Source organism: Taudactylus pleione, unplaced genomic scaffold, assembly GCF_031769625.1.
Source record: "Taudactylus pleione unplaced genomic scaffold, aTauple2 ptg000086l, whole genome shotgun sequence".
NCBI lineage: Eukaryota > Metazoa > Chordata > Amphibia > Anura > Myobatrachidae > Taudactylus > Taudactylus pleione.
In genome coordinates this window covers 33,541,193-33,566,829 of record NW_028284488.1, presented here as the reverse complement: position 1 = coordinate 33,566,829, position 25,637 = coordinate 33,541,193, and the positions used below count along the sequence as shown (strand labels likewise).

At 41.7% G+C, this 25,637-nt stretch overlaps 1 protein-coding gene across 3 annotated transcripts; it reads left to right on the top strand.

Annotated features, from left to right (window-relative positions):
- Positions 1-1,300: 1,300 nt before the first annotated feature.
- Positions 1,301-24,471, top strand: NAPEPLD (N-acyl phosphatidylethanolamine phospholipase D). Of its 3 annotated transcripts, none has more exons than XM_088468839.1 (5): positions 1,301-2,150; positions 7,036-7,345; positions 9,621-10,267; positions 12,468-12,582; positions 16,717-24,471. In XM_088468839.1, the coding sequence occupies exons 2-5, from the start codon at positions 7,082-7,084 to the stop codon at positions 16,849-16,851; spliced, it is 1,161 nt and encodes a 386-aa protein (XP_088324965.1). In that variant the 5' UTR covers positions 1,301-2,150; positions 7,036-7,081; the 3' UTR covers positions 16,852-24,471. The 3 variants fall into 3 exon arrangements, with proteins under 3 accessions (XP_088324965.1, XP_088324962.1, XP_088324964.1); XM_088468836.1 differs by having other exon boundaries at positions 1,301-2,165; XM_088468838.1 differs by having other exon boundaries at positions 1,301-2,203.
- The last annotated feature ends 1,166 nt before the right edge of the window (positions 24,472-25,637 follow it).

Below are 25,637 nucleotides of genomic sequence, written 5' to 3'. Positions count from 1 at the left end.
AAGCAGAGGACATGTAGAACTCTCTGGCCCAGCATGTCACGCTGCTAAGATGTTAGAGTCAAGCGCACCCATATGCCAGGAGTTCCTGTATGTCGTTGCAGGACTGCACAGAGGGTTCAGGAGTTGGGGTCTCCATTGACAAAGGGCTAGGAGGATTTGATGGATTTTCTGAGGAAGCAACAGAATTAGGGGTAGAATCTTGAGTAGGCAAAAGGAAACGACGTAGACCTGATTTGAGATAACTCTGTTCTAGGATGAGGAGCGTCTTTCTTATGGGCAGATTTCCCGATCTTGCCCATGGCATGCAGGTATTGGCAAAAGTAGGTTAATGATGGGCTAGGTATGTATGTGGAAGTGTTACGATGTCATAGAGAGAAATGAGGCAGTCGAGCACCAACCCCCAGAGGCCAGAAAATTATTATGCAGCCATTACGGTCGTGTGAAGCCTGGTTTCATGGTAGCATGGTAGGGATACTCGATCCAGTTATGAGCAATTAGTACTTGAATAATACGCAAAAATATTGGCTAACATAATTTTGAGAGTGAAAAATAGAAATCAACTGCCTTCATATCCTGCAATACAAGGCTATGACCACAGGGGGGAGTCTCAGGATAACTGAAATGTAAAACTAACTCAACACTGTTGAAGAATATCTGTTGAATGCAGCATAGGTTAATGTTTTTTTTTTAATATAGAGTTTTGCTATGGAGGATCAAGCAATGATGACAAAAATCCTCTATTAATTGCTGTGAGAGACACTGGGTATCGGACAGAGAGGGATGAATCGGCTAACGTGTAGTGGTCTTGCTGCTGGTATCCTCAGGGTGGTCACACAGGCAAGGGCTGAGTGGCTATGATTGTGCAGGTTGTACAGGGAGTGGGAGGCTGTATGTTTGATGTTGGTGCCGTTCACTCTTCTGAGCACTCTATAGAGCTGTTTCCAGGGGGCTTGAGGAGGCAGAAGTGGAGACCCAACTAGGAGGGACCCACCGAGGTGAGAAGGCGTCGCCTCCCGGGAGGCAGCAGGGACCTGGGCGGCCGTGACTGGAGCGCCGCCCACTATACAGCCGTCTTCAGAGGGCTGAATACAGTGGGATGAGCTGGGGCAGGAGTACAGGCAGCTCACCTGCAGCCAGAGAGAGGCAGCGGAAGGACAACAGAGCGGGAGTGACGGCAATTTGTACATTGATAGACCTGTTAATGTCAGGTAGTATAATAATGCAGGAAATATTATATTGCTAGTCATTACCAACCGTCCCATGCACAGTATTGCTATCATTATCTGTGATTTTTGGATGTATTTGTTGCCCTTCTAGCTATCAAATTTAAATCTGATCCTAATGTCACAGGTATTAAATCTGGCTACTTCAAACACTGAATAGCCTTGTATGTCGTCCTCACAATTCTAAAACTTTGACCTCACTGCCCAGGCTATTACAATAGATGTGGTTTTTCTCTGGATACAAAACGAACACAAACAAATTCAAGGTGCTTGCTTTCTATATCCTACTTTCCACGAGAAAGCATCTAGAATAACTGGAAAACTAAATGACAGCATCATAAACACCAGTATCTAGGTATCAGCAAATCCTGTTCGCAAGGCCAATCCAGCTCCTATATTAACAACTTTGGAACTATAAAATCCAACCTCTCTTCATGGGGTGTAAATATCTTACTAATAATGCTTTATCTCTGTTTTTCATCTGTACAGGCGAAGCAGGTTTCACACATTATAGTTATACAATGTTCCACCTACAGAGGGGGGTACATAGTAGTGCAGTTTGCAGAATGTATCCACTGAAACTCTTCCCACCTTCTAATAAAGTCTCGACCACTATGAAAAGCATTATCAATCGGTTGTACTCCTCTGGTTCCCCCAACACCCCGCGTTACACCACTGTACATTAAATATAAGACTTCTTTGACTTAGTGATGTCATACTAGGAAAAAAGCAAAGCAAAAAAAAATGGGAAAATGCTAAAAATATATATTTTTAAAAATGTGTACTGTCCTTTTTCTGTTTCAGGGGTGTGTTTATATAATGGACATTCTGTCACTTGGATATCTAGGTTACCTGGCAATTGCAGGGAGGTATTTTCCAACACCGCTGATCCGTCTCAATTGCTTTCGCTCAAAGCCGATGGAATATGTGAGTGGAGAGATGGTACGAGCCTCCGTGTGACCTGCTTGCTGTTTTGGTCGGTGGGTTGTAGCCCAATTGAAGGTGCTTTCTGTGGTGATAGCCACTTCAATTAAATAAGTTTTGTGGCTCTCAAGTATGGTTGCTTCATCCTATGTAACACACAATTATAGAGTGAATGCCTTATGCCAAATACAGAGCTACTGCTGAATATAAACTGGTCAGAGTAACCACGGCAATATCAGACTTTACTCCTTGACATGTTTTTCCAGGGCCTCTGGTTGCATCAGGAGCATCTGGGGTAATCCTTTATTCTCTCTGGGAAGATACAGAGATATATTTGACCTGGCTGGTGGCTTGCATGAGATTTCTTCTGACTAGGAAGTAAAATTGTATTCCCCCTAAACATGTCAGTATAACTAAAGCCCCAAAATTAATTAGCATGATCTTTTAGGAGATTCTCCTGGATCGCTACCTCCATCTGCTTTTCATTTTCAATCCAACAAAACCACTCAAATGGGTTTGTATATAATGTATTTCATTTGTATAACTGTCATTTGCTCTATCTGTAAACTATATATGTCCTTGTTTGGTGCAGTCGATCTTCAATAAATCTAATTATTATTATTTTTTTTTTATGTGTTTTTTTTTTTTTTTTGTGTAATAGCGATTGAAATATAACAAAACTATCAAGTATGCTTATTCCTGACAAGTTGTTAAATTATTTTTTTTTCAGCCTGTACATTTCACTTGCTGTGTTTATGCAATATAATTTATTTGGTAGGTCTGTCTTTGAGAAGCAGGACACATGTTTGAGGTAAAATTATATAATTAAGATGGTATATTTTATTCTGCTGACATAACTGCAATATCCAAATCTTGCTGGAATATTTTAAGGCAATAGTGTGGTAAATATGAATCAATTTGTTAGTATGGAGAAATTAAGCATAATTAGAACAAATCCCGACGCCAGCATGCCGAACAGCGGAAATCCCAATGGAGGTGAGTAAACTACCTAACCCCCCCAACCTAAACCCTCACCCTCATTCTCCTTTAAGGGTACCTAACCTCACCCTCTAGTGCCTGACCCAAACCTTCCCCTGGTGGTGCCTAACCCTCCCAGGGGGTGCCTAACCCTAAATCCCCCCGAGGTGCCCTAAACCGAAGCCTCCTCTTCTCCCCCCCCCCCCCCCTGCAGCTATGAGGACGTGCGGACCGTACTGACCTCGTTTGGTCCCGCGTCGTTCTGGATTCCGGCATCATGACTATGATGGGCGTCGGTATTTCGACACCTATCAATAATCCCTAGCCGACATTCTGCCGTCGGGATTGTGCCCGCATCCCGAACAGACAATCATGCCAAAATAAAATCCAACAGCAACTTAAACGAAAGTAGTGATGGCAATGTTAAAACTTTTCCCAAATCATTTAAGTTCTTTGGTCAGTAGTGTTGATTTATCTTTTTGTGCCCATTTCATTCTTTGTGATAACACAAGTCTGTAACTGAGCTGATCAGTGTTGTCTTTAGGCTGATACCATAGAGATGTGGGAAGAGCTATGTACACTCTCTTGACCGTGCAGTCAATGCTCTTTGTGGTTATTGCTAGTTTTTAGAATCATAATTTTCTGATTTATTGCAGGACTCTGTGGCAAGAATTACTTAAAAGAATATTTGTGCGTTACAATTCTTGATGTTGCCAAACTGTGTAAAACTATATACATTATGATCATCCTCTTTAAAGGATGTGTTTTAAAAGGTCTACTAATTGCAAATTATGTGGCCTCATGGCACCCCCCTATTACATACTCCTGGAGATGCTGGGCTGCCCCCAGGGAATGCTAAATAAAAAATTAATGTACCCTGCTTAGTGGCAACACAGCAATGTGCTGAGAGATGGGGCTGCAATATACATGTACCCAGTTATGAGGCTGCACAGTATATGCGCTGTACATGTGCCCCCTGCTGTGTGGCACATGGGTTTCTGGGGATGCCTGATACACAGTGATGTGGGGATGCCCTGTGCTGTGTGGTACACAGGGATGTGGTGATGCCTGTGTGGCTGTGCAGGGAGAAGTTAGGATGCCACACTATATGTAACATGGGACAAATGGGGTAGGCTGCAGTTCTTGCATATTCTTGATATACTAGAAGCCCCCCTCCCAGCCGACACACACACATCCTCAGAAAACTGCTCGGCCTGGACTCTGCCTCTAGTCGCACTCCTTATCTGCCCTAGGCAGTGAAATGTGGCTCCTGCTTCATCTCTACCTCAAGGTTAGTCCAAAGCCTGGCCACATCTAGCAACATCCATCTGGTTCCCGAGCTACCCGGCGGAGAGGTCACAGCTTGCAGCGACTCCTCCGCAGACACTGTAGAGGAGGCAGCAGAACAGACAGTGTTAACTGTGATAGCACGTCCCTGCCAATCATAAGCCAGGTCTGACAGCAGCTTCAGCGATTCACTTCCTGAGGTGAGCAAGACCAGGCTGTGTTAGCTGCCAACCACACGCAACTAGGGCAGGACCAGCACTAAGTTTGGTAGAGAAGCTATCAGTCACTGTGCAGGCGCAAGTCGGCAAGTTGGTCATCTGTACATGCACTGTTATTTACTGTATGCGACATCTTTAGAACTCAATCGTTCTTGTGTTTCAGGAGCAATTTCCTTTGTCTTAATGGGTCTCTCTGATTCAGTTTTGTGAACATTCCTCTGATGCCTTAGGGGTCTATTTATCAAGCAGTGAAAAGTGTGTAGAAGTTGCCCATAGCAACCAATCAGCTTTCAAGTAGCCTTTATCAAGTACAGTCTGTAAAATAATAGGTAGGAGCTGATTGGTTGCTATGGGCAACTTCTCCACTGGTCCACTTCTCCACACTTTTCACTGCTTGATAAATAGACCCCTGAGTGTTAACAGCGCATACATGATTTCCATGATGATCATGTTCTGTCATATCCAAACTATTCGGGCCAAACAAGTTTAAGGAAAGACTTTAGTGGCTTTTTAAACACCTTTTATGAAGGTGTTATTCCTATGTTTACAGAGATGTTCTGAAATCCAAAAACCTGGTGCACTTAATACTTAGGGGCATATTACTAATTAACACGTTTCAGACCTAATAATTATAATTTCTTATCCGCAGCAATTTGAAAGTCACATTTGCCCAAATTGACTAAAAATCGCTTCCAAAAGGAGCCCATCCCTGCGATGTGTACAGAAGTAAAATGATTGCATAAGCAACCACTTTGGGAGACGGGGCAGGCCATCACATGTGTGGTGGCCATTGCCAGGGAGGGTTCTGAAAGAAATATTACTTAGGCCCTGTAGTTGTTATGCTGTTTTACCATTCACTGCACTTTTCTTTCACAGAAGTGATGTTAAGCAACTTCATGTTATTTCCTCTTTAGAAGAGCCCAGAGTTTTGTTTGCTGAACTCACAAGTCACATTTTCTCTTCCTGTCCTCTGTTTAGCTGGATCCAAACCATCCTTACAATAACGTGTACATTTTACTACTTTTTTTTTTTTTTTTTTAAGTAGTATTTTATTTATTTTAGTTATTTTGTTTCAACATTGTTTAATGAAGATATATGGTACAGCAAGCAAAATATACTGTTTCAGGCTTTATTTTCAGAATACAAATTGAGTAATTTGGTACAATGTATACAGTTGGCACAAAAGGGGGAAATATATATTCTTAACAGGCTAAGGGAGTCTAACTAATAGGAAGAAGAACGCTAAATCCCTTAAATTGGTGTTGTTGCTGAAGCTAGGGCTTCTCCTTACTTTATTGAATTTGCTACTGGAATCCTGAACTTGCACTGCACGTGTGATGTGGTCATTCATGTAGAGAGGGAACCTCGGCGGGCTGCTGAAGTAGTAATTCTCTTATTCCTGCCATCCAGTATTGAGACAATTCTAGTTTCAGTGTTCATAGAAAAACTTTACTTAAACTTGAAAGATTCATTTCGTGCTAACCACATAGATTGATTAAATACTTTTTATTTGATAAAATGTCACGTTATCAGACTGATCACGCAGACAGTAACAAATAATAGAGAGATAATGATGGTTGGGTAGTTGTGATCCACATTTGGAGGAATTGGATAGTTACAACTGACAGTTTGAAACTTAGGGCCGTATTCAATTAGAATCGAAAAGCCAAGATCCACGAAAAAGTATCACCGATTGCGACGTTTCGCCAGGCGGAAACTTTTCTCCGTATTCAATTGCAAACACTTTTCACATACGTGAAAATGCAATGCAATGTAATAGGCTAAAAATTTGCCTATGAATATGTGCAAAATTGCTATTTTGGGTGCAAAGGTGGGGAAACGACTCTGCACCCTTGGGACAGCCCCCCAAAGGGTAACTGCATAAAAAAACAGTGAGGAACACCCCAAAAAGCACTTTGAAAAAGGGGACGAGAAAGTGCAAAGTGGGGGAACAAACCTAAAAAGTTGCGAAATAGACTTTTGGGGGGGGGTCTGCAAGTATGGGTGAGGTGTTTTTTTTGATTGCAGGTGTTTGCTGCAGGTTTAGTTTTTTACGTTTCTTATAACTTTGCAGGTGCAAAACTAATTGATTATAGACATTAAAGGTTGTATTCATTGAATTGTGTTGTCTACAGGACACAATTTACAGGCTTCAGTTATCTGCTTCTTAGGGGTGTATTTACTAACATGCAGGGTTTTAAAGTAGAGTTGTAGCCCATAGCAACCCATCAGATTTTACTTATAATGTATCTATCGCCTTCTAAAAGAGAATAGCTAGAATCTGGTTGCTATGGGCAATATCCATTTTTAAAAACCCACACTTTAGTAAATATATCCCTAAGAAGCAGGTAACCGAAGCCTGTAAACTTATACATTTGTATTTATTAAATTGATTTCTGCTTTAGATTACTGAAGACTCTGGAAGTAGATGATAAGAATGAAGAATCTTCAATGTCCAGCAACCAATACCCAAAAGAGATGGTGCGGAAACGCCAGAGCTCGACCCGCAGCTCCAGGAGTAGTGACTCCTCACGATCTTCAAGAAAGAGCTTCAAGTTGGATGTCCGATTAGAGGAGGATGTGACAAAGTCAATTAGGAGCAAAAACAGTAGATTTGTCAACCCTTGGCCTACATGGAAATTTCCTTCCTATTGGGATGCTTTAAAATGGATGATCACTGATAAAAATAATAGCAGTGTTCCTAGCTCAAAAGAGGTATTTTATTTACAGTTCTTAGGGGGAGATTCAATTATCCACAATGTTAAGCTGCCCATGTCACAGTAGAATATGGTACAGTAACAGGGCCAATTTTCTTGTGCCTCTAGGGCGCAAGCAAAAAGTGCCATTGGGCGACTGTTCTGGAGGCACTTTGTATCTATTGCAGTGGTTCCAACTGTGCGCCGTGGCACCCTGGGGTGTCTCGGAACACTTGCAGGGATGCCTCAGGTTGGTGGTCCAGCACCAAATCAAATAATTTATGATCAATGTAATGTAAATATGTGGACAAACGGAAGTCTCTCTCTCAAAAAAATAAATAAATACATTTTGGTCCAGGACATTACGGACATAGTTAATGAGAGGTGAGAAATAGCAATGGTGATTATAGAGCAGAACTGTAAGCTTGTGAGCAGGTCTCTTACCACTTTGTCTATCTTAGGTGTGCTGCAATCTAACAAATCAAACGGTTGATAAACTGCATAGCCAGTATGAACATAGGGCCTGTTTCAGAGGCACTCGCAAAAGCGAGCGCTCGCTCTGAATTGGGACGGGCCGCTGATTTTTTTACACCGGCCTCTTGGCCACTCGCTAAGCTGTGGGTGACGACCCACAGCTTTTGCGAATGGCTAGGTGATGGTCGCGACCATCGGGGCTTGCGACGAGACCCTTGTGGTAGGGTCTCGTCCGTTGCAAGCCCCAGAGAGCTACCTGCTCTAGCAGAGCAGGAAGCTCTCCACTGAAATCACTGGTGATGTCAGTGGTGCCTCCCACAAACAGCAGGCATTCCTTCAGGAACGCCTCCGTTTGTGTAGCTGCCCCCCCCTTCCCGCCTACAAAACAGGGCGAGCTGCCGATTAACACGACAGCCCCCCCGTTTGTAGCGAGCCCCAGAGCGAGAAAATTTCTCTCTCGCTCCGGGGCTTGCGCACTGCCTAACAATCGACCCACTTGCGAGCGGGTCTGAATCAGGCCCATAGTGGCTGCGGTGTCTGAAACTGCGGTTAATACTGGCTATGCAGTTTATCAGACCCTTTGGTTTGTTATGCTGGGACAACACTGGCAGATATATTGGCTGATCAACTGATTGGCTAATATATTGTGTGCCCGTTGGCCAGTGTGTACCAGCGATATGTCTGAATGACGTAGTTCAAACATATGGCGTCAGCTGTGCTGAACAGCCGATGGCAGATATATCTGTGCATTGTGCTGTGTGTACACGCGATCAGCCGATCGTCCATACACTTGCAGTGGCAGCCACAGGGAGGGGTTAGCAGCACAACCCCCAGCCAGCGGGACCCACGGACAGAAGGAAGATGATGGTTGTTCAGTGTGTATGAACAACCATCATCTGCAGATATATCTGCTAGGTGTCTACCCACCTTTAGATTGCAGCACATGTTAAGCTGGGTACACATTGACAGATACATTGGCTGATCAATTGATCGACCAATGTATCTGCTGCCCGTCGGGCAGTGTGTACCCGCGAAATGTCGGTGAACGTCGGCGTTCACCGACATATTGCATTGGCTGTGCTGCACAGCCAATGGACAGATATGTCTGCAGACATATCTGTCCATAGGCAGGTGTGTACGAGTGGTCTGCAGACCGCCCGTACACAGAGCGGCAGCCACGAGGAGGGGGGCAGGACACACCCCCCGCCAGCCAGAACACGCCCCCTGGCCGCCGGGACCCGCAGATGATGGCCGTTCAGTGTGTATGAACGACCATCATCTGCAGATCACTCGATCTGCAGATATCTGTCAGGTGTGTACCCACCATTACAGTGACACAGGTGACTGTGATCATGATTAGAGACATGCTATTTAAACCTGTGTAATTCACATAAAGTGATGATATGGCAATCCTAGGTTTAGGACATGCAGCTCAGTTAATTTTTGGGACATCTGCCATGATTAAGGTCCTAAACAGGACAGAGGTCAGCTGTTATAGGAGCATCTTACATTATGGTATTTATAGAATAAAATATTTCAGATGCACATAAATCCGGTGAGTGTCCTGCCTTTTTATATTAAATATAATATATACAAACATTCAAATGCAGTTAGTCCCTTATTAATTGTAAACCACCTATCTAAATGTTCTGCCCTCTCTTATTCACCAATCCATTTTTTTCAAATATCTGGGAAAAAAAATTGGATCATCACCTTTTTACCTCTAAGACACCGGAGTGGCATCTGCACCTCTCTTCTCAAAAATCCTTTTGACTTCTAAGAATGTTAACCAATGTAATGTTTTTGTTTTTTTTCTCTAGGAACTCGATAAAGAACTCCCAGTGATTGAACCTTATTTCGTGCAGCACCCAGAGTTAGCTGGCAAAACAGAAAATGGGATACGGGTCACTTGGTTGGGACATGCATCAGTCATGGTGGAAATGGACGAATTGATATTTCTGACTGATCCCATCTTCAGCCAGAGAGCCTCCCCTGTTAGCTTTGCAGGTCCAAAGCGGTTTCGTGGACCTCCATGCACTATAGAGCAGCTTCCCAAAATCGATGCTGTTGTGATCAGCCACAATCACTATGATCACCTGGATTACAACACTGTATTCGGCCTGAATGAACGGTTTGGTACTGAGTTGAGGTGGTTTGTTCCTCTGGGTCTTTTGAACTGGATGCAGAGCTGTGGCTGTGAAAATGTAATTGAATTGGACTGGTGGGAGCAAAACTGTGTTCCTGGACATGACGAGGTGACATTTGTGTTTACTCCTTGTCAGCACTGGTGCAAGAGGACGCTCAATGATGGTAACAAAGTGTTATGGGGTAGCTGGGCTGTTCTTGGACCATCAAATAGGTTTTATTTTGCAGGAGATACTGGTTATTGTGGGGCTTTTGAACAGATTGGAAACCGATTTGGACCGTTTGACGTAGCTGCAATTCCTATTGGAGCCTATGAACCAAGGTATGGAGTGTTGTTTGTGCAACTACTAAGTTGGCAACATTACATGTGTGTAACTCCTTTATCCTCAAGGCAATGTTCATACATTTAAATAATTTGCCGCTTCTACAGTTATGAGAGCAGTATATACAATGAAAACTCTATTTTAGGTGTCCCATTCTTAAGGCAAGGACCTTCCTGTAATTGCTTATCTTTCATTTATATAAAACTTATAATTTACTAAATTACAAATCATTGAAAGAACAACGATTGGTAAGTGGGTATGCACTTACCATCATCAGGTAGGACGGCGGATCAGCCCGATGGCCGATCTGTCATCCTAGTGTGTAACCAGCATTAGGAGGATTAGCGTATTTGACAGTTTTAAAACTGCAATAGAATCAAATGCTTAGAAATAAATGCACACCCAGGCTTGTTGACTATTTCTATTTCCATTTAAAACTATTGATGAAAGCGACAAACCACTCATATTAAATCTACCTCTAAATGTCTCTGCACATTCTAAATCTGCCTCACCTAGGCTTGTGAGATCATCCCTTTAGTAAGGGACACATATGAATTCCAGTTTCTGTGACTGATTAAAATCAATTGAATGCAGAAAATTTGTGTAATTCATGTATCCTTTATTAAAGGGATGAGGTGGCAACCCTAGGCCCCCACCTGCAGTGAAGCATGATTGTGCCAAAGTGTAAATTTGCTCCTATTTTTGCTTTACTCCCTACTTTGAATCAGCTCCATAGTGTTAGGTAAAAGCATGGTGTGACTTTGAATCTGTAAAATTGAGCTATTCATACCTGTGAAAAGCTAACCAAAAGGCACTGAATTCTTATTTTGTTTCCTATACTGGCATATCATGCTAGAGATTTAGGGGCCTATGTATCAAAGCTCGATGAGAGATAAAATTGTGAGAGAAAAAGTATTAACCGATCAGCTCCTAACTGTCGTTTTTCAAACACAGCCTATAAAATGTAAGTTAGAAGCTGATTGGTGATTTTATATCTCACAATTTTATCTCATCAAGCTTTGATACATAGGCCCCTTAGGGGGGTATTTATCAAAGCTGTGAGAGATAAAGTACTAACCAATCGGCTTCCAATTTACATTTTGCAGGCTGTGTTTATAAAATGATAGTTAGGAGCTGATTGGTTGGTTTTTTTTTTTTTGGTTTTTTTTTCAATTTTATCTCCAAGCTTTGATACCCCCCCTTATTGGTCTAATATGCGGAGATATTTCATGTCCCATGTGTGACTTATCCAAAGTGTACAGGAGAACAGGAGTATTTGTTCTCAAGGTAGCTGTAAGTATCCTTCAGATGTAGACTGCTTCAAAGTGATATAGAGATGCTTCATTCTAAGCAGCGTTTTACAGATAGAAACTGCCCATAGAAGGAAGCAAAATATATATTTAGTTCAAAAACATAGAGGGATTGTGAGATTTTTCACACCCTTATTTATCCAATAGTTTGTTTTCAATTCTGTTTCATGTTACATAAACCTTACTTTTAAGTAGCAGTAAATATTTCGAACTTGCTTCTGAATGGCTACAGTAAAGTAACGTTAGGCTGGTGGCTCTGTAACTTACCTTTTGCATTAACTGCAGAAGGGTACAATTGTTTAACTAGACTGTGAATGACAGCAAAGTGTGCCAGAAGCCAAATGATTTATGTCCTGCACCACTAATCACCAGCGCAGTGTTCTGAAAGTAAAAGCCGTAGGTTAAATGCGAAATTGTGTAGGAGACACTCCCCTTGTTTGGGGGTTGCAATAAAGCTGGGTATACATTGAGACGATGTCAGCATGATATGTCGTTTATGGCCGAATCGAAACAACATATTGGCCACATCGCTCAGTGTGTACAGCCAATATGCGCGCTCACGCAGATGCATGCGGTATCGTCCGTTTGGCTGTGCTTATGCGGCCCCATTGCAGGTAATGAAGGACGTAACAAGGGATCGTTCTGTCGTTTATTACCTTGTTCTGATGTGTACCCAGGATCCGATATGTCGGCCTGTTGGGCCAACATATCTGATCTGGGCCTCTCCTTTACACTTAAGCTGTGGGTACACACTGAGCGATGTGTACCCAGCTTAAGTAAAAGAGAGGCCCAGATCAGATCTCTCCGTGCTGCTAAAATTGGATCCAGTGATATAGATCAGGCTTAAATGATGTCTTTAAATAAATCCTGGCATATTTTCCTCCCCTAGGTGGTTTATGAAATCACAGCATGTGGACCCCGAAGAAGCAGTCAGAATCCATGCTGATGTCCGTGCCAAGAAATCTGTTGGGATTCACTGGGGAACATTTGCTCTAGCAAATGAAGTAAGTCCTATGAACTGTGTGTGTGTGTGTGTGTGTGTATGTATATGTATGTGTGTGTGTGTGTGTGTGTGTTTATATATATATATATATATATATATATATAATGTATGTATGTATACACACACACACACATATATATATATAATGTGTGTGTGTGTGTATATATACTCTCTATATCTATAACTCACACACAGTGCCTTATCAATGCTTGCCGTACTAGTTTTGAACGTGTTATGTCAGTTCATTTGTGACTGCAGTGTAAGAAAAAATGGCTGCCCCTCTTGTGATTTGCATGAAAGAAGAGCAGCATGCAGTGATTAGTTTTTTGTGGTCTGAGGGTGTGTCTGGTGCCGATATTTATCGAAGACTATGTGCACAGTATGGAGAAAGTATTTTGTCGCAAGAACGGTGTATGAATGGATAGAGTTCAAAGTTTTTTTTGTTTTTTTTTTTAAATGTTTAAACATTGATTTTGTTGAAAGTAGCAGTAAATCTAAAGGTTTAATTTTATTGACCGTTTACATTTTGTATTCTCGTGAATGGGGGGGTAGGGGTTCCAATGCATTACATTGCCCAGGGCCTGCAATGCTCTTAAGACGGAACTGGCCGCCTCAGATGGTGTCACCCAGAGCGACCCGCACTACCCTAGTAACGCCACTGTCCCTCCTGCCTATCGCACTTGTACAGCAGGAGGCCAAGGAGGGTGTTCTCTAATTAAACTGGAACAACTTTAGTTGCCTGTAGACATAATTACGATGTAGAAATGCATTATTTCGTTTTGGTTGATTTCACATGTAGGGGCTGGACCAGTTACCTTACATTAATACAGATGCTTGCAGAATAGACTTTTGGCCTTGTATGAGAGAGTGTGTGTGTGTGTGTGTGTGTGTGTGTGTGTGTGTGTGTGTGTGTGTGTGTGTGTGTGTGTGTGTGTGTGTGTGTGTGTGTGTGTGTGTATATATGTTTTTTTTTTTTTTTTATACTGAGTACTTTTTATTGAATTTTGAAATACTTCAAACAAAACATTTGTCATTCTAACACGGCATCACTTAGATCAGAGCATATAAGTAGAACAAGGATGGTTACAGTCTTGGATGATTCAGCTTAACAAAAGATACAAAATGGCAATTGTCATTGATGTTCGAACAAAATGAATATCCATACACACAGATAATTTTAGAAACTGATATGTGTAAACATATAAATGTCACTTGAAATACAGTGTGTAATTACAGCAACATCAAAAGCGTTTTATCTACATTAGGGGACCGACAAAGTGTCAGTTCCTTTGCCCAGTCTGGAGAGACACCATCTATTCCATTTTTTTTATGGTATATTGGCATTTAGTTGCGGCATTTAAATAGATACCTTTCATGTTTGGAGACATCCTTGGCCAATGCTCTCCACTTGAAATTACCAGCTTCTAGTTATTATGACTTTCACCAAAGTAGCAAGGCATAAAGTGTAGGGATAGATTATCAACTAGTGTGATTCTTCCAGGTCAAGACCAAATAAACATACCCTGGGATCTAATGGAGGAAGGGAAGAAGCTGTTGACCTAATATCATCCCAAACTTTTGACCAATAGGGAAACCCTACCGTAGATGGCAAAAGCCTGAGTCTGCTGTGCCACATTTTGGGCAGTTAGCATCAGAGCGCATACCAGACTGCTGTAGGGAAAATGGAGTACAGTGCATCCGGAAAGTATTCACAGCGCTTCACTTTTTCCTAATTTTTTTATGTTACAGCCTTATTCCAAATGGAATAAATTCATTTTTTATCCTTAAAATTCTACACACAATACCCCATAATGACGACGTGTAAAGATTTTTGAAATGTTTGCATATTTAATAAAGAAAACAAAAAGCTAGGAAATCGCATGTACATAAGTATTCACGGCCTTTGCCATGAAGCTCAAAATTGAGCTCAGGTGCATCCTGTTTCTACTGATCATCCTTGAGATGTTCCTACAGCTTAATTGGAGTCCACCTGTGGTAAATTCAGTTGATTGGACATGATTTTGAAAGGCATACACCTGTCTATATAAGGTCCCACACTTGACAGTGCATGTCAGAGCACAAACCAAGCATGAAGTCCAAGGAATTGTCCGTAGACCTCCGAGACTGGATTGTCTCGAGGCACAAATCTGGGGAAGGGTACAGAAAAATATCTGCTGCCTTGAAGGTTCCAATGAGCACAGTGGCCTCCATCATCCGTAAATGGAAGAAGTTCAGAACCACCAGGACTCTTCCTATAGTTGGCCGGCTGTCTAAACTGAGCGATTGGGGGAGAAGGGCCCTAGTCAAGGAGGTGACCAAGAACCCGATGGTCACTCTGCCAGAGCTACAGCATTCCTCTGTGGAGAGTAGAGAACCTTCCAGAAGGATAACCATCTCTGCAGCAATCCACCAATCAGGCCTGTATGGTAGAGTGGCCAGACAGAAGCCATTCCTTAGTAAAAAGCACATGGCAGCCCGCCTGGAGTTTGCCAAAATGCACCTGATGGACACTGATCATGTGAAACAAAATTCTCTGGTCTGATGAGACAAAGGTTGAACTCTTTGGCATGAATGCCAGGCGGTATGTTTGGAGAAAACCAGGCACCACTCATCACCAGGCCAATACCATCCCTACAGTGAAGCATGGTGGTGGCAGCATCATGCTGTGGGGATGTTTTTCAGCGGCAGGAACTGGGAGACTAGTCAGGATAGAGGGAGAGATGAATGCAGCAATGTACAGAGACATCCTGGATGAAAACCTGCTCCGGAGCTCTCTTGACCTCAGACTGGTGTGCCGGTTCGTCTTTCAGCAAGACAACGACCCTAAGCAAATGGCCAAGATATCAAAGGAGTGGCTTCAGGACAACTCTGAATGTCCTTGAGTAGCCCAGCCAGAGCCCAGACTTGAATCCGATTGAACATCTCTGGAGAGATCTGAAAATGGCTGTGCATCGACGCTTCCCATCCAACCTGATGGAGCTTGAGAGGTGCTGCAAAGAGATATGGGCGAAACTGCCCAAAGATAGGTGTGCTAAGCTCATGGCATCATATTCAAAAAGACTTGAGGCTGTAATTGCTGCCAAAGATGCATCAACAAAGTATTGAGCAAAGGCTGTGAATACTTATGTACATGTGATTTCTTTTTTTTTTTTTTTTATTAAATTTGCAAAAATCTCAAAAAAACTTTACACGTTGTCATTATGGGGTATTGTGTGTAGAATTTTGAGGACAAAAATTTATTCCATTTTGGAATAAGGCTGTAACATAACATAATGTGGAAAAAGTGAAGCGCTGTGAATACTTTTCGGATGCACTGTACCCTGTTGAGAACAGATAGAAAAAAACCTGCACGGAGTGGTAAATTTAATAGAACCTATAATTTACAACCATTGATCATCGGAAATGGAGCCTAGATCAACCTCCCTATTAAGTTTAATGCAAACTAAAAAAGCTGGCAGAAAACTGGTATTAAGATAGAGGAAATTTGTCCCACAGAGCCCAGACATCAAACCATGTATTTAACCGGAGAGGATGATAATACTGGAGGGGAACTACCGAATTGGGCCTGTACTGCATGTCTTGGTTGTAAATATCTGTAAAAGGCTGTGTTAGGGAAACCAAACTCCTCCTGCAGCTGTAGGAAAGATTTAAAAGCGTCTTCTACATATAATTGGCCCAAGAAGGAAACCCCTTTCACAATCCAGATATGATCAGATGAAAGTTTAAGTAGCTAAGGGTAGGAATTGTTAAACAATAGGGGTCTTCATCCAAATTTGACCAATCAAATAAAGTATGAGCAAACCGCCAGACCAAAAGGGCCTGACTAGGTAAAGGAGGAAAACCAAATGCAGATAGATCAGAGAGTAGAAATTGCAAAGGAGAAAGAGTACTTCACCCACTCGGCTAGAAAGAAAAGGAAACTCATTAGTAGATGCACGTTCCTGAATTCTGCATTATTTTCTCTAAATATTATTTCAGTACAAGCAGGAAATTGTCCAGTTCTTTATAAACAGGTAAATTTGAGATTTCATTCTTGCTGCTGCTGCAAAACTGTGTAATAACATTACTATATGTAGGGAATACGCTTTTGGTTAATGTAAACACCTCCAATTTCTTTTGTTCTGCTCTTTTTTAGCACTACTTGGATCCCCCCATAAAACTGAATGAAGCTCTTGAACGATATGGACTTACTCCAGATGATTTCTCAGTCATGAACCATGGAGATTCCAGACTCTTTAACACCTACAGTGATGACCCATCCGAAGGATGATTGTATTAGTTCACTGCTTCTCCACTCCAAATCCTCAAGTAACCATAACAGGTCAGGTCATGTTTCGTTGATTTTTGTCTGTGGAAACCGGTGCAATAATTACTGACCCGGCAAAATACTTTAACTTCCCTGTGCATGACTAAAGAAATGCAGAAAACATGACCTGTTTGGGGTACTGGAGTTGAGAACCACTGTAGTAGTTCATGAAATCACCTGTACTCTGATTGGGTTGCAGTGTTTCATAAGTAGAACAGCTTTTTGAACTTTTTTCACTGACCTACACCAAAGTGTATTTAAATATTTGCCTGGAAATTCATACAATTTATTGGGTTGCAACTTTACTTGAATAATAACACCATTGTGTGTGCGTGTTTTTTGAACTGAAGACATTTAAAACAAACTAATCTAAGTCTTCCAAAGATTGTACGTTTGGATAAGCATTTGGCTGTAGTGCGCACCTTTGCCTGCAATCTGGTAAATTTAATATGTTGTGCCTTTTTGTATAATGCAGTAAAAACAACAAAAGAGAAAAAAAGACAGTAAAACGGATGTTATGCTTCCACTCTCACATTGGTTTTATATTGCCCGTACTTGCGTTTGGCATGCAAATTGATTATTTGTACTGTATGTTTTATCCCAGGACCTATGTTGTACTTTTACCTGAAAAATTGATGAATATTGATGTTAATAGATGCACATGATTTATGGCTCCCTTTTAAGAGGGGAAAAAACTAAATGGGCTTTTTGGGACTTGAATCATATTTTTTAGTTTTGTGGTCTACCGATGGTTTATCTATTCTATCCAGCAGTGCACATTGTTTCAAAGTGTATGTAATTTATATATTTAAGTTCTACTTATTCTTTATTTAGAGCTCAGCATGGATCTAATTCAGCAAACACTCTCCGCAGCATGTATACAGAAAATGAGATGTGCAAGCCTAATCTAGGCAGGGTGGAATGAAATATGAGTGGATTTGGTTAATCAGGCACAATGACAAATATAACCAAATGTTTAGTAAACAAGCCAGTCCTTACTGTTCTGTTCCGCTGCCTGTGCAATGCTGGCGTAAAGAGCATGGGCATTTCTAAGCTGAGTGCAGACCTGCATTGTTGCCTTATGTGCCTGTCAAGGTGCATACCCTCTTCTCAGCCTGTGGGAACACCTCAATAAAACCAGTCTGCCGGTGGTTTTGCAGGTTGACGGATGCTACAGAAAATGCACATGGTGGAAGCAGTACAAATGTCACAATGAAGTCCAGCTTCCTTTAAAGTTACAGCCACGCCATCAGTTTTTCTTCTAAAGTACTGCTGGGTTATTCCACACTAAATCAACACAGGGTTTCAAACTGATCGTTTCAGATTATAATGAAATTTGGTATTTTAATTGATGAATTAAAAATCTACAGCGGCCCATACACGGTGCGATTTTTGTCACGATATGGCCGATTTAGACAAATCGTGTGCAGTATTTGTACGATGACTATGACGTCTTAAATCTGCGTCGTAGATCTTAAGGAAAAACGGTAGATTTCGACCTATCATGTACGATGTGACACACATCGTATGCTGTTTTGCTTGATGAACAATCCGATGTACGAGGTCTTGCAAAATCCCCGACCACTCACCTCCCCCTCCATTTTGTGAGAGACGACGCAACGGTGAAGGCAGCATCCTGTGGATCGTTCTCTGGCAAGCAGCAGATTGATTGAAAGTGAGTATTGCCTGTACTATGCTATATAACCTCATTGTACACCGTTATACCACTGCTGCAATTTTGTAACTAAAAATTTGGCTATTAACATTTTATTTGTTTTATTGCATTTGCAGCTCACCTAATTGAGATAGAGAGTTGGTCAAGATCTCATTTCAAACCTCTGTTTTATGGGCTTTCATATGATATATAACACAGCAGTTTGTTCAATAAAAATTCAATTTAAAAAAAATAATAATTTTCTTGAAAAGCCAAGCTTTTAAATATTTTAATAAAATCTCAAAAATTGTTCATAAATCCCCAAAGTTTTATTTTGGGATTATGTCTGTTCATTGCTCTTAATTTATTTCCTTAAACAGTCCCTTTGATGTATATTTATGTATGTTAATAAAATATTTCAAACTTTTATGATTTTATGTGTCACATATTTTAAGAGCTTACTACAGATCATTATAATTTGTGCTGATGCTCTGCTCTGAATGGATGCAGCGTCCATATGATCCAATTCTTACACCTCAACAACTTTTTGACTGGGCCAAGGAAAACATTACAGTATAGTTCTCATTTTCAGTGTGTGTGGCCAATATGCGTGCTCCCGTGGATGCATGCGGTATCGTCCGGTTGGCTGTTCTGCACATCCAATCAGACAATAACGTATGCGGCCCTGTTGCAGGTAATGAACGACGGACTGATTTCTCGATCCGTCCTTTATTACCTCGTTCTGATGTGTACCCACGATCCAATATGTAGCAGATGATCTCATCAAAAACACGTAATAAAACTTTGGGGATTTATTAACAACCATGTGAGAATTTTATATTAATTTTTTTTAATTTTTAAAATTAATTTCTATTGAAACATACTGCTGTGTTATATGAAAGCCCATAAAAAAAATCCTGGAGTAGCTCTACCAACATATTAACTATTGAGACTCATTTTAAGGTGATCTCTCGTTGGTATCGTTGTCCATCAGTCTTATCTAAAATGTATCCGGGGGTGTTGGCTTGTTGCTGGAGATGTGGTGGGGACTTCGGTAATCCTCTCCACATCTGGTGGTCTTGTCTGGTTCTTAGGCCTTTTTGGGTTGGGGTGGTCTCGATTGAACGGGAGATTTTGGGCCTGGAAGTTCCTGATGGGCCTGAAGTTTGGCTCCTGAATTTAATTTCCATGCCTTCATCTGTTTACAAAAAAATCCCTTCTTAAGTAGCTTAATAGTGGTGCCAAGGCGGTCATTCCTGTGCGATGGAGATATACCTCCCCCCGACCCTAGTGGATTGGTTCAAAAGAATTGACCTATATCATTCAATGGATGATGATATATGGTCTTCGACTGACCAATCCAAAAACTACTTGAAGATATGGTCTCCGTGGTTAGATTATTGCAGGTCGACCCACTATAAATCCCTAATGGGACTATTATAATTACATTTCCTATTCGTCCTAGACTACTGGACTTCTGGTTTTCGTCTTGATCCTTGGGTTCCCGGTGGAACTCCCTCCCCCCCCCCCCCCTCTATCACCTTGTTACTTTTTATTATTTTATTAATTAGTATTTGTTATGTTATATTAGAGGATTCATTTAATTTGATTTATTGTGATGGTTTAATAAATGGCAATTTTAATTGAAAGTGCATTCTTTGAGTACGTATGGTGTTTACATAGCAATATTTGGCCTATTTTATTTTATTTTGTATAACGATATGTTTATTGAATATTTTCACATGTTATTGTATCAATGTAATTGTTATGTGAAATTTTTTTAATAAAAATTACTTTCAGAAAGCCCATAAAAAGATGATTAGAATGAGACCTTTCACAATTCTCTAGCTCAATTAGGTGAGCTGCAATGGCAAGTTAAAAAAATGTTGTGTTAACCAATCTTTTCGTTATTTTGCAGCTTTAAAGGCATACAATTTCAAAACAAGTTTACATATCTACCATGGGACTTTCTTTACACCGATGGCAGCATTTAGTACACCAAATTTAATTGAAATTCTAGATTGTAAGGTAGAATTTTTTTTGAAAATTGTGTTGATTTGATGTGGAATGATCCTGCTCATTTATGTCTGTGCAGACCAAAGGTTCACTTGAGTTCTTTATTTTATTCAACATTTTTATGTGCTTGAAGACTTTTATCTCTTTGTTTGCCTAGTAATGCACTTTCCTGTAGAAGTGCAAATGGAAGGCAAAAAATAAGACTTATTAAAATATATATAGGTGAGACCAGATCAGATTGAAAATTAAAGTGCTATTGTAGGAAGCAAATGGTGACCAGATTTTGCTACCTAGCGACAAGATTATTCGGGGTGGGAGGAAGCAGATGCTCGTTAGCCCCGGGGGAGATTTGCGAGTGTGCCTGTAATGTGGTGGACAGACAACTCCAGAGTGCATGCAGTGAAAGCCGCCGATTCCGTTGAGCTGACTTTTCCTTCTCTAAACTCCGGCTGTATAGATCTTGCCGGTAAGAGGATCTATTCATGGCCGGGAGTGGGGGCTTCAGAAGGAGTAGCTGAGCAGTGACATGGGTCCGCAAGGAGTGGCATGGCTGCAGGGAGTTGTTAGAGGTAGGCGAGCAGTGGTGTGTTGCTGTGGGAGTGGTTTGTCCGGCAGTGACTGATCCACGGGGGGCGATTAGGGCGATCACCCCCCCCCCTCCCGATTCCCAGAAGCCCCTCCTACATTATCATGCGTCAGCCGGCTGTGCCGCTCAGCTAGGTGAGCAGTCAATGGCCGTGTGTGCAGCGGCGGGCGGCCGTGGCACATCCGTCCACAGTATCATGACAGTGACAGATTGACTCACACTCGCCTAGGCAGGTCTGGCCGGGCTGCGTGGCGGGCCGACTGACTGAATAAAAGTCTCTTCCGTAGCTGGCCCCCTTGTCCTGCTTTGCGCACGCGCAAGGTCAGATTCCTGACGTGCAGTAAGCTAGGGAGGATGCTGTAATGGTTGGCTGTATTTCCTCTTCGTGCTAGGGACCTGGAAGTGATGTGAGTGAGGGCGGAAGTGCAGTTCCTGCCCATGACAGCCAGCTAAAGAAATACTTTGTCCCCACTTAAACTAGTTTGTTGTCCTCTCGCGGGCTCGCTGCGCTCACCATGCTTCGGACACGGTGGCTCGCTGCACTCGCCAAATGGTTATATTCCCCCTCTTTGCTCACTTGGATGGCAGGGAATGACGCTTGACACTGGCTGATGACGTCAGGGTCCTCTCCGTGAAGGGGATTTAGATATCACCATGCTGGAATCCGTCAAGGCGAGCGCCGTCTTAGGAGCAGCAGACTGGGCTGGCTGGTGGTGGTGTGGTGCCTGGCAGTCAGAGTTGCAGAGTTGTTTTCTCCTGCCGCTGCCTGTCACTTTTAGTGCAGCCTGTGAGTAGTGGAGCATATCATTAGAGCTGTTGCCTGATTGTCTGTTTGGCTTATTATGTGCATTTGGGCACTACTGTGTGGCATCATGTGCATTTGGATCCTAGTGTGTGGCATAATGTACATTTGGGTCCTACGGTGTGGCATAATGTGCATTTGGGCCCTACTATGTGCATGTGTCCATTTGGGTCCTACTGTGTGACATAATAAGAATTGTGGTCCTACTGTGTGGCATAATGTACATTTGGGTCCTATGGTGTGGCATAATGTGCATTTGGGTCCTACTGTGTGGCATAATAAGAATTGTGGTCCTACTGTGTGGCATAATGTACATTTGGGCCCCACTGCATAGCATATTTTGAATTGGGGGCAGGTATGGGCATGTGGCAGAATCTGATGACCATTGAAGAGGCATGTGTTGTGGTCTGATGGTATGGTTGAGGGGCATGTGTGGTGGTTTTATATAAGTTTTCTTCTATTTTGGTAATGGACAATGGCCTGGCTCCTAAACGTTTAAGCTGGCTCCTAGATTTTACAAAAAATTGTCGAGCCCTGCCCTAACATGTCAATGTTTAATATCTAAGCTTTTGTTTGTGCATTGTAATCAAATAATTAGTGGCTTACTTAATATGGGGGGTGGCAATATGTTTAAAAGCCTATTTCTAGAACAAATCTAAACTAATTAGATTTCTGCAAACTATAAGTGCCTTTTGTCATCTCTCAAATGCCAAAATATAAATGTAGAAAATGTATTTGTATATAGTATGACATGGGTGGATGCCATATACCTTGATTGGAGAATAAGGCTGCATACAGATAACATTACTTGTTCTCTGTTATGCCAACATAGAATAGGAACTGATTTGGCCTCTGTGGAAACGTACCTATGGAACTCTGCAATCTAGTGTTGCAAAGAAATATGGTGCGAAACTCTAATCTACTGCAGATTAAGTGCAATCTCTAATACTTTAATTGGTAGGAAAATGTAAGCAAAAGTGACATTTTTGAATGTGGGAAATATTCTATAGATAACATTGTGGAGATGTTCAAAAACAAAAATCTGCTATTTATGAAGTATATTGTATGTGATCTCATTTGTTATTGCAAAACAATTTCTGAAGTTATGTCTAGTCTTTAATCAACTAACACAGACTGACATTTGTGTGATCTCTTATGTATAGAATACGTGTGTGTATACTATGGGGGGGAACTCTATTTTTCTTCCCAGGGATATAGCTCCCAGGTTAAGTGCCCCGAGCTATTTAATTGCTTACACTGTAAACCCGCGACGAGCAGATTTATGCCCACACCCTGGTGAGGAGTGAGCAAATATCTGTGCTAACTAGTGTCTTGGTGCTAGTCACTGTGTTACTGCACGAGGTAACAGCATCACGGCCGGCACTTAACCCGGGAGATGCAGTTCACCAATGTTTAAACCCCGGGCATTAGTCAGTTGAATAGCTCAGGGCACTTAACCTGGGAGCTACATCTCTGCAAAGAGAATTGAATTCCCTCCCCCTGTATATATTCTCCAAAATCAAATTCCAGCACACTGTGTAGTTATAAGAGATTTATTTATTACATATCATCAATTTCTAGAAAACCCAGTGTACCAATAAAGAAAATATTAAGACCGTGGCAGTTGGATCTTTATCAGGGCTGGCTGTACACTGAACGATAATTGTTCAGATTAGCCGATTAAACTATTACTCTGAAAGATTATCGTTTAGTGTTTGGGCATGAACTATAATCGTTATTGGGGGTTGATACAATACTGTGTTTTGCTAGTAAAAGCATTTCCCTTTTAAATATTGGGCATAAACACGATCAGAAGCGTTGGGTTTTACAATCCAATGCTTCGTAAATAAACCCCATAGTCTATGTATAGAGCTGGGATTACAGTGTTATATGGTTCATGTAGGAATAATAACTAATCTGTCACAATAACACTAGCAAAATATTTTATGGAACAGTTTTGAAAAATTCACTTTTAAATAAGCTGTCATCAGATGGAGACCCACACTTGTTCTAAATGACTATGTGCTGTATGAATGACATTGGTGAAAGATTTCCCTCGAACTGTCTGTAGTGCAGGACATACGATATTGGGTGTACACACTGAAAGATCTCTGTAAAAATATCTTTCAGTGAAGTCATCCTGCCACATCTCTGTACTGGCAATTTTTGACTATATCGTCAGATTGGCCTGCATGTACGGTCAACAAAAGACATTGTTAACGACCCGCGGGAGCGCGCATCGTTGGTCATTCACTGCATACACACTGAACTATATGAATGATATATCAAACGATATTGTTTTTGTCCATAAAAATCGTCTAGTGTGTATGCGGCTTTACTCCCTCACTATGTTGTGGCAGATGATGATGCTGCTGTGGATAAGAAATTTAAATTCAATGTTTTAATGTATTAGGCTGATTTAGCATTCCAAGATTACTGTTCTAATTCAGCAAGTACACACCTTTTAGATGATTTTAATTATATGGTTTTGTATGTTAACATTGTACAATAAAATATAAAGGTTGAGCTAGTTTTGGTTTTTTTTTTTTTTCTTGCCAACACTATTCTACTATGTAATTCTGGATGTATTCCTATCTGACATGCTCAGCAAGTGTGTGGGGGGCGATGGAGACACTTTTGGGAGGGGTTGGAGGTCAGACCAATTGTCTGTTACTAATGTAGCTAGTTACAAAGGGGGAGATGTATAAAACCTAAAGAGTGGAGAATTTGCACAATACTTTGTAGAAGGCTGTTACTGACCTTAAACAATGTCCTGCAATCTTATATGCCAGGGTTTTTTTTTTGCGTAGGGTTACAGATGATTTCCACACACTTACGTACTTCACATAGGTCCCACACTGCAGCATTAACAAGCAACATTCGTGACTTGCCATTACTGATTGAATTGCGCAAGTATCAGGAGCGTGCATCATATGCAAATATACAGCGCAATGTTAACCCGAGAGAACGGCAAAGAATGAGTGACTAAAGGTAGGGGGTCAATTAAATTAGTAGCACTGGCCATGAAGTGTGGCTGGAATGGTGATACCACAGAGGGCAGGAAATGTGGTTATGTGCGCAGGAGCACAGTGTGGGTAATTGAATACATGTGGAATCTGTACGATTTACCGCCGGACCTATGCCCGGCAGTTGGAATCCTAACAGCAGCAGCCCGGCAGAGGAGGAAATCCCGATCGTCCTAAGTATTTCCTAACCCCCCCGGGGGTGCCTGTGCCTAACCCTCCCTCCCCCTAGCCTAACCCTAACCTCCCAGGGGGGTGCCTAACCCTAAGTCCGCCCTGGGAACCCTAAACCTAACCCCCCCCCCCCCCAGCTATCCCCGCTCGGCGTCCCTTCAATCGGGGCACCGGTCAAATGACAGGTGTCTAGATTTAAACGCCTGTCATTTAACCCTCGCCGGGATAAAGCAGTCGGGAAGCCGGCTGTCAGGATTAGGTCCGCTGGCTTCCCGACTGCATACCCATGTTGTAGGCCTGGTACATCTACGCTAGCATCAGTTACACAACCTAATTTATTGCTTTCACTAGTCGCTTTTCTGTGGCTCAGAGGACTATTAACTCAAGTGATTCAAATATCATTCAAGGAACAAACCAAATAAGAACTGCTGCCCTAAAATAGTATAACATAGGTAGTTTTTGTGCCTTCTCAAAATTAGCATTAGTGGTGAGATC

Excerpts from the sequence above, each read along its gene's own strand:
- NAPEPLD (XM_088468839.1), top strand. The coding sequence starts at position 7,082 with ATGTCCAGCAACCAATACCCAAAAGAGATGGTGCGGAAACGCCAGAGC. Across the intron at positions 10,268-12,467 it reads ATTGGAGCCTATGAACCAAG|GTGGTTTATGAAATCACAGC; the intron begins GTATGGAGTGTT and ends TTCCTCCCCTAG. Across the intron at positions 12,583-16,716 it reads CATTTGCTCTAGCAAATGAA|CACTACTTGGATCCCCCCAT; the intron begins GTAAGTCCTATG and ends GCTCTTTTTTAG.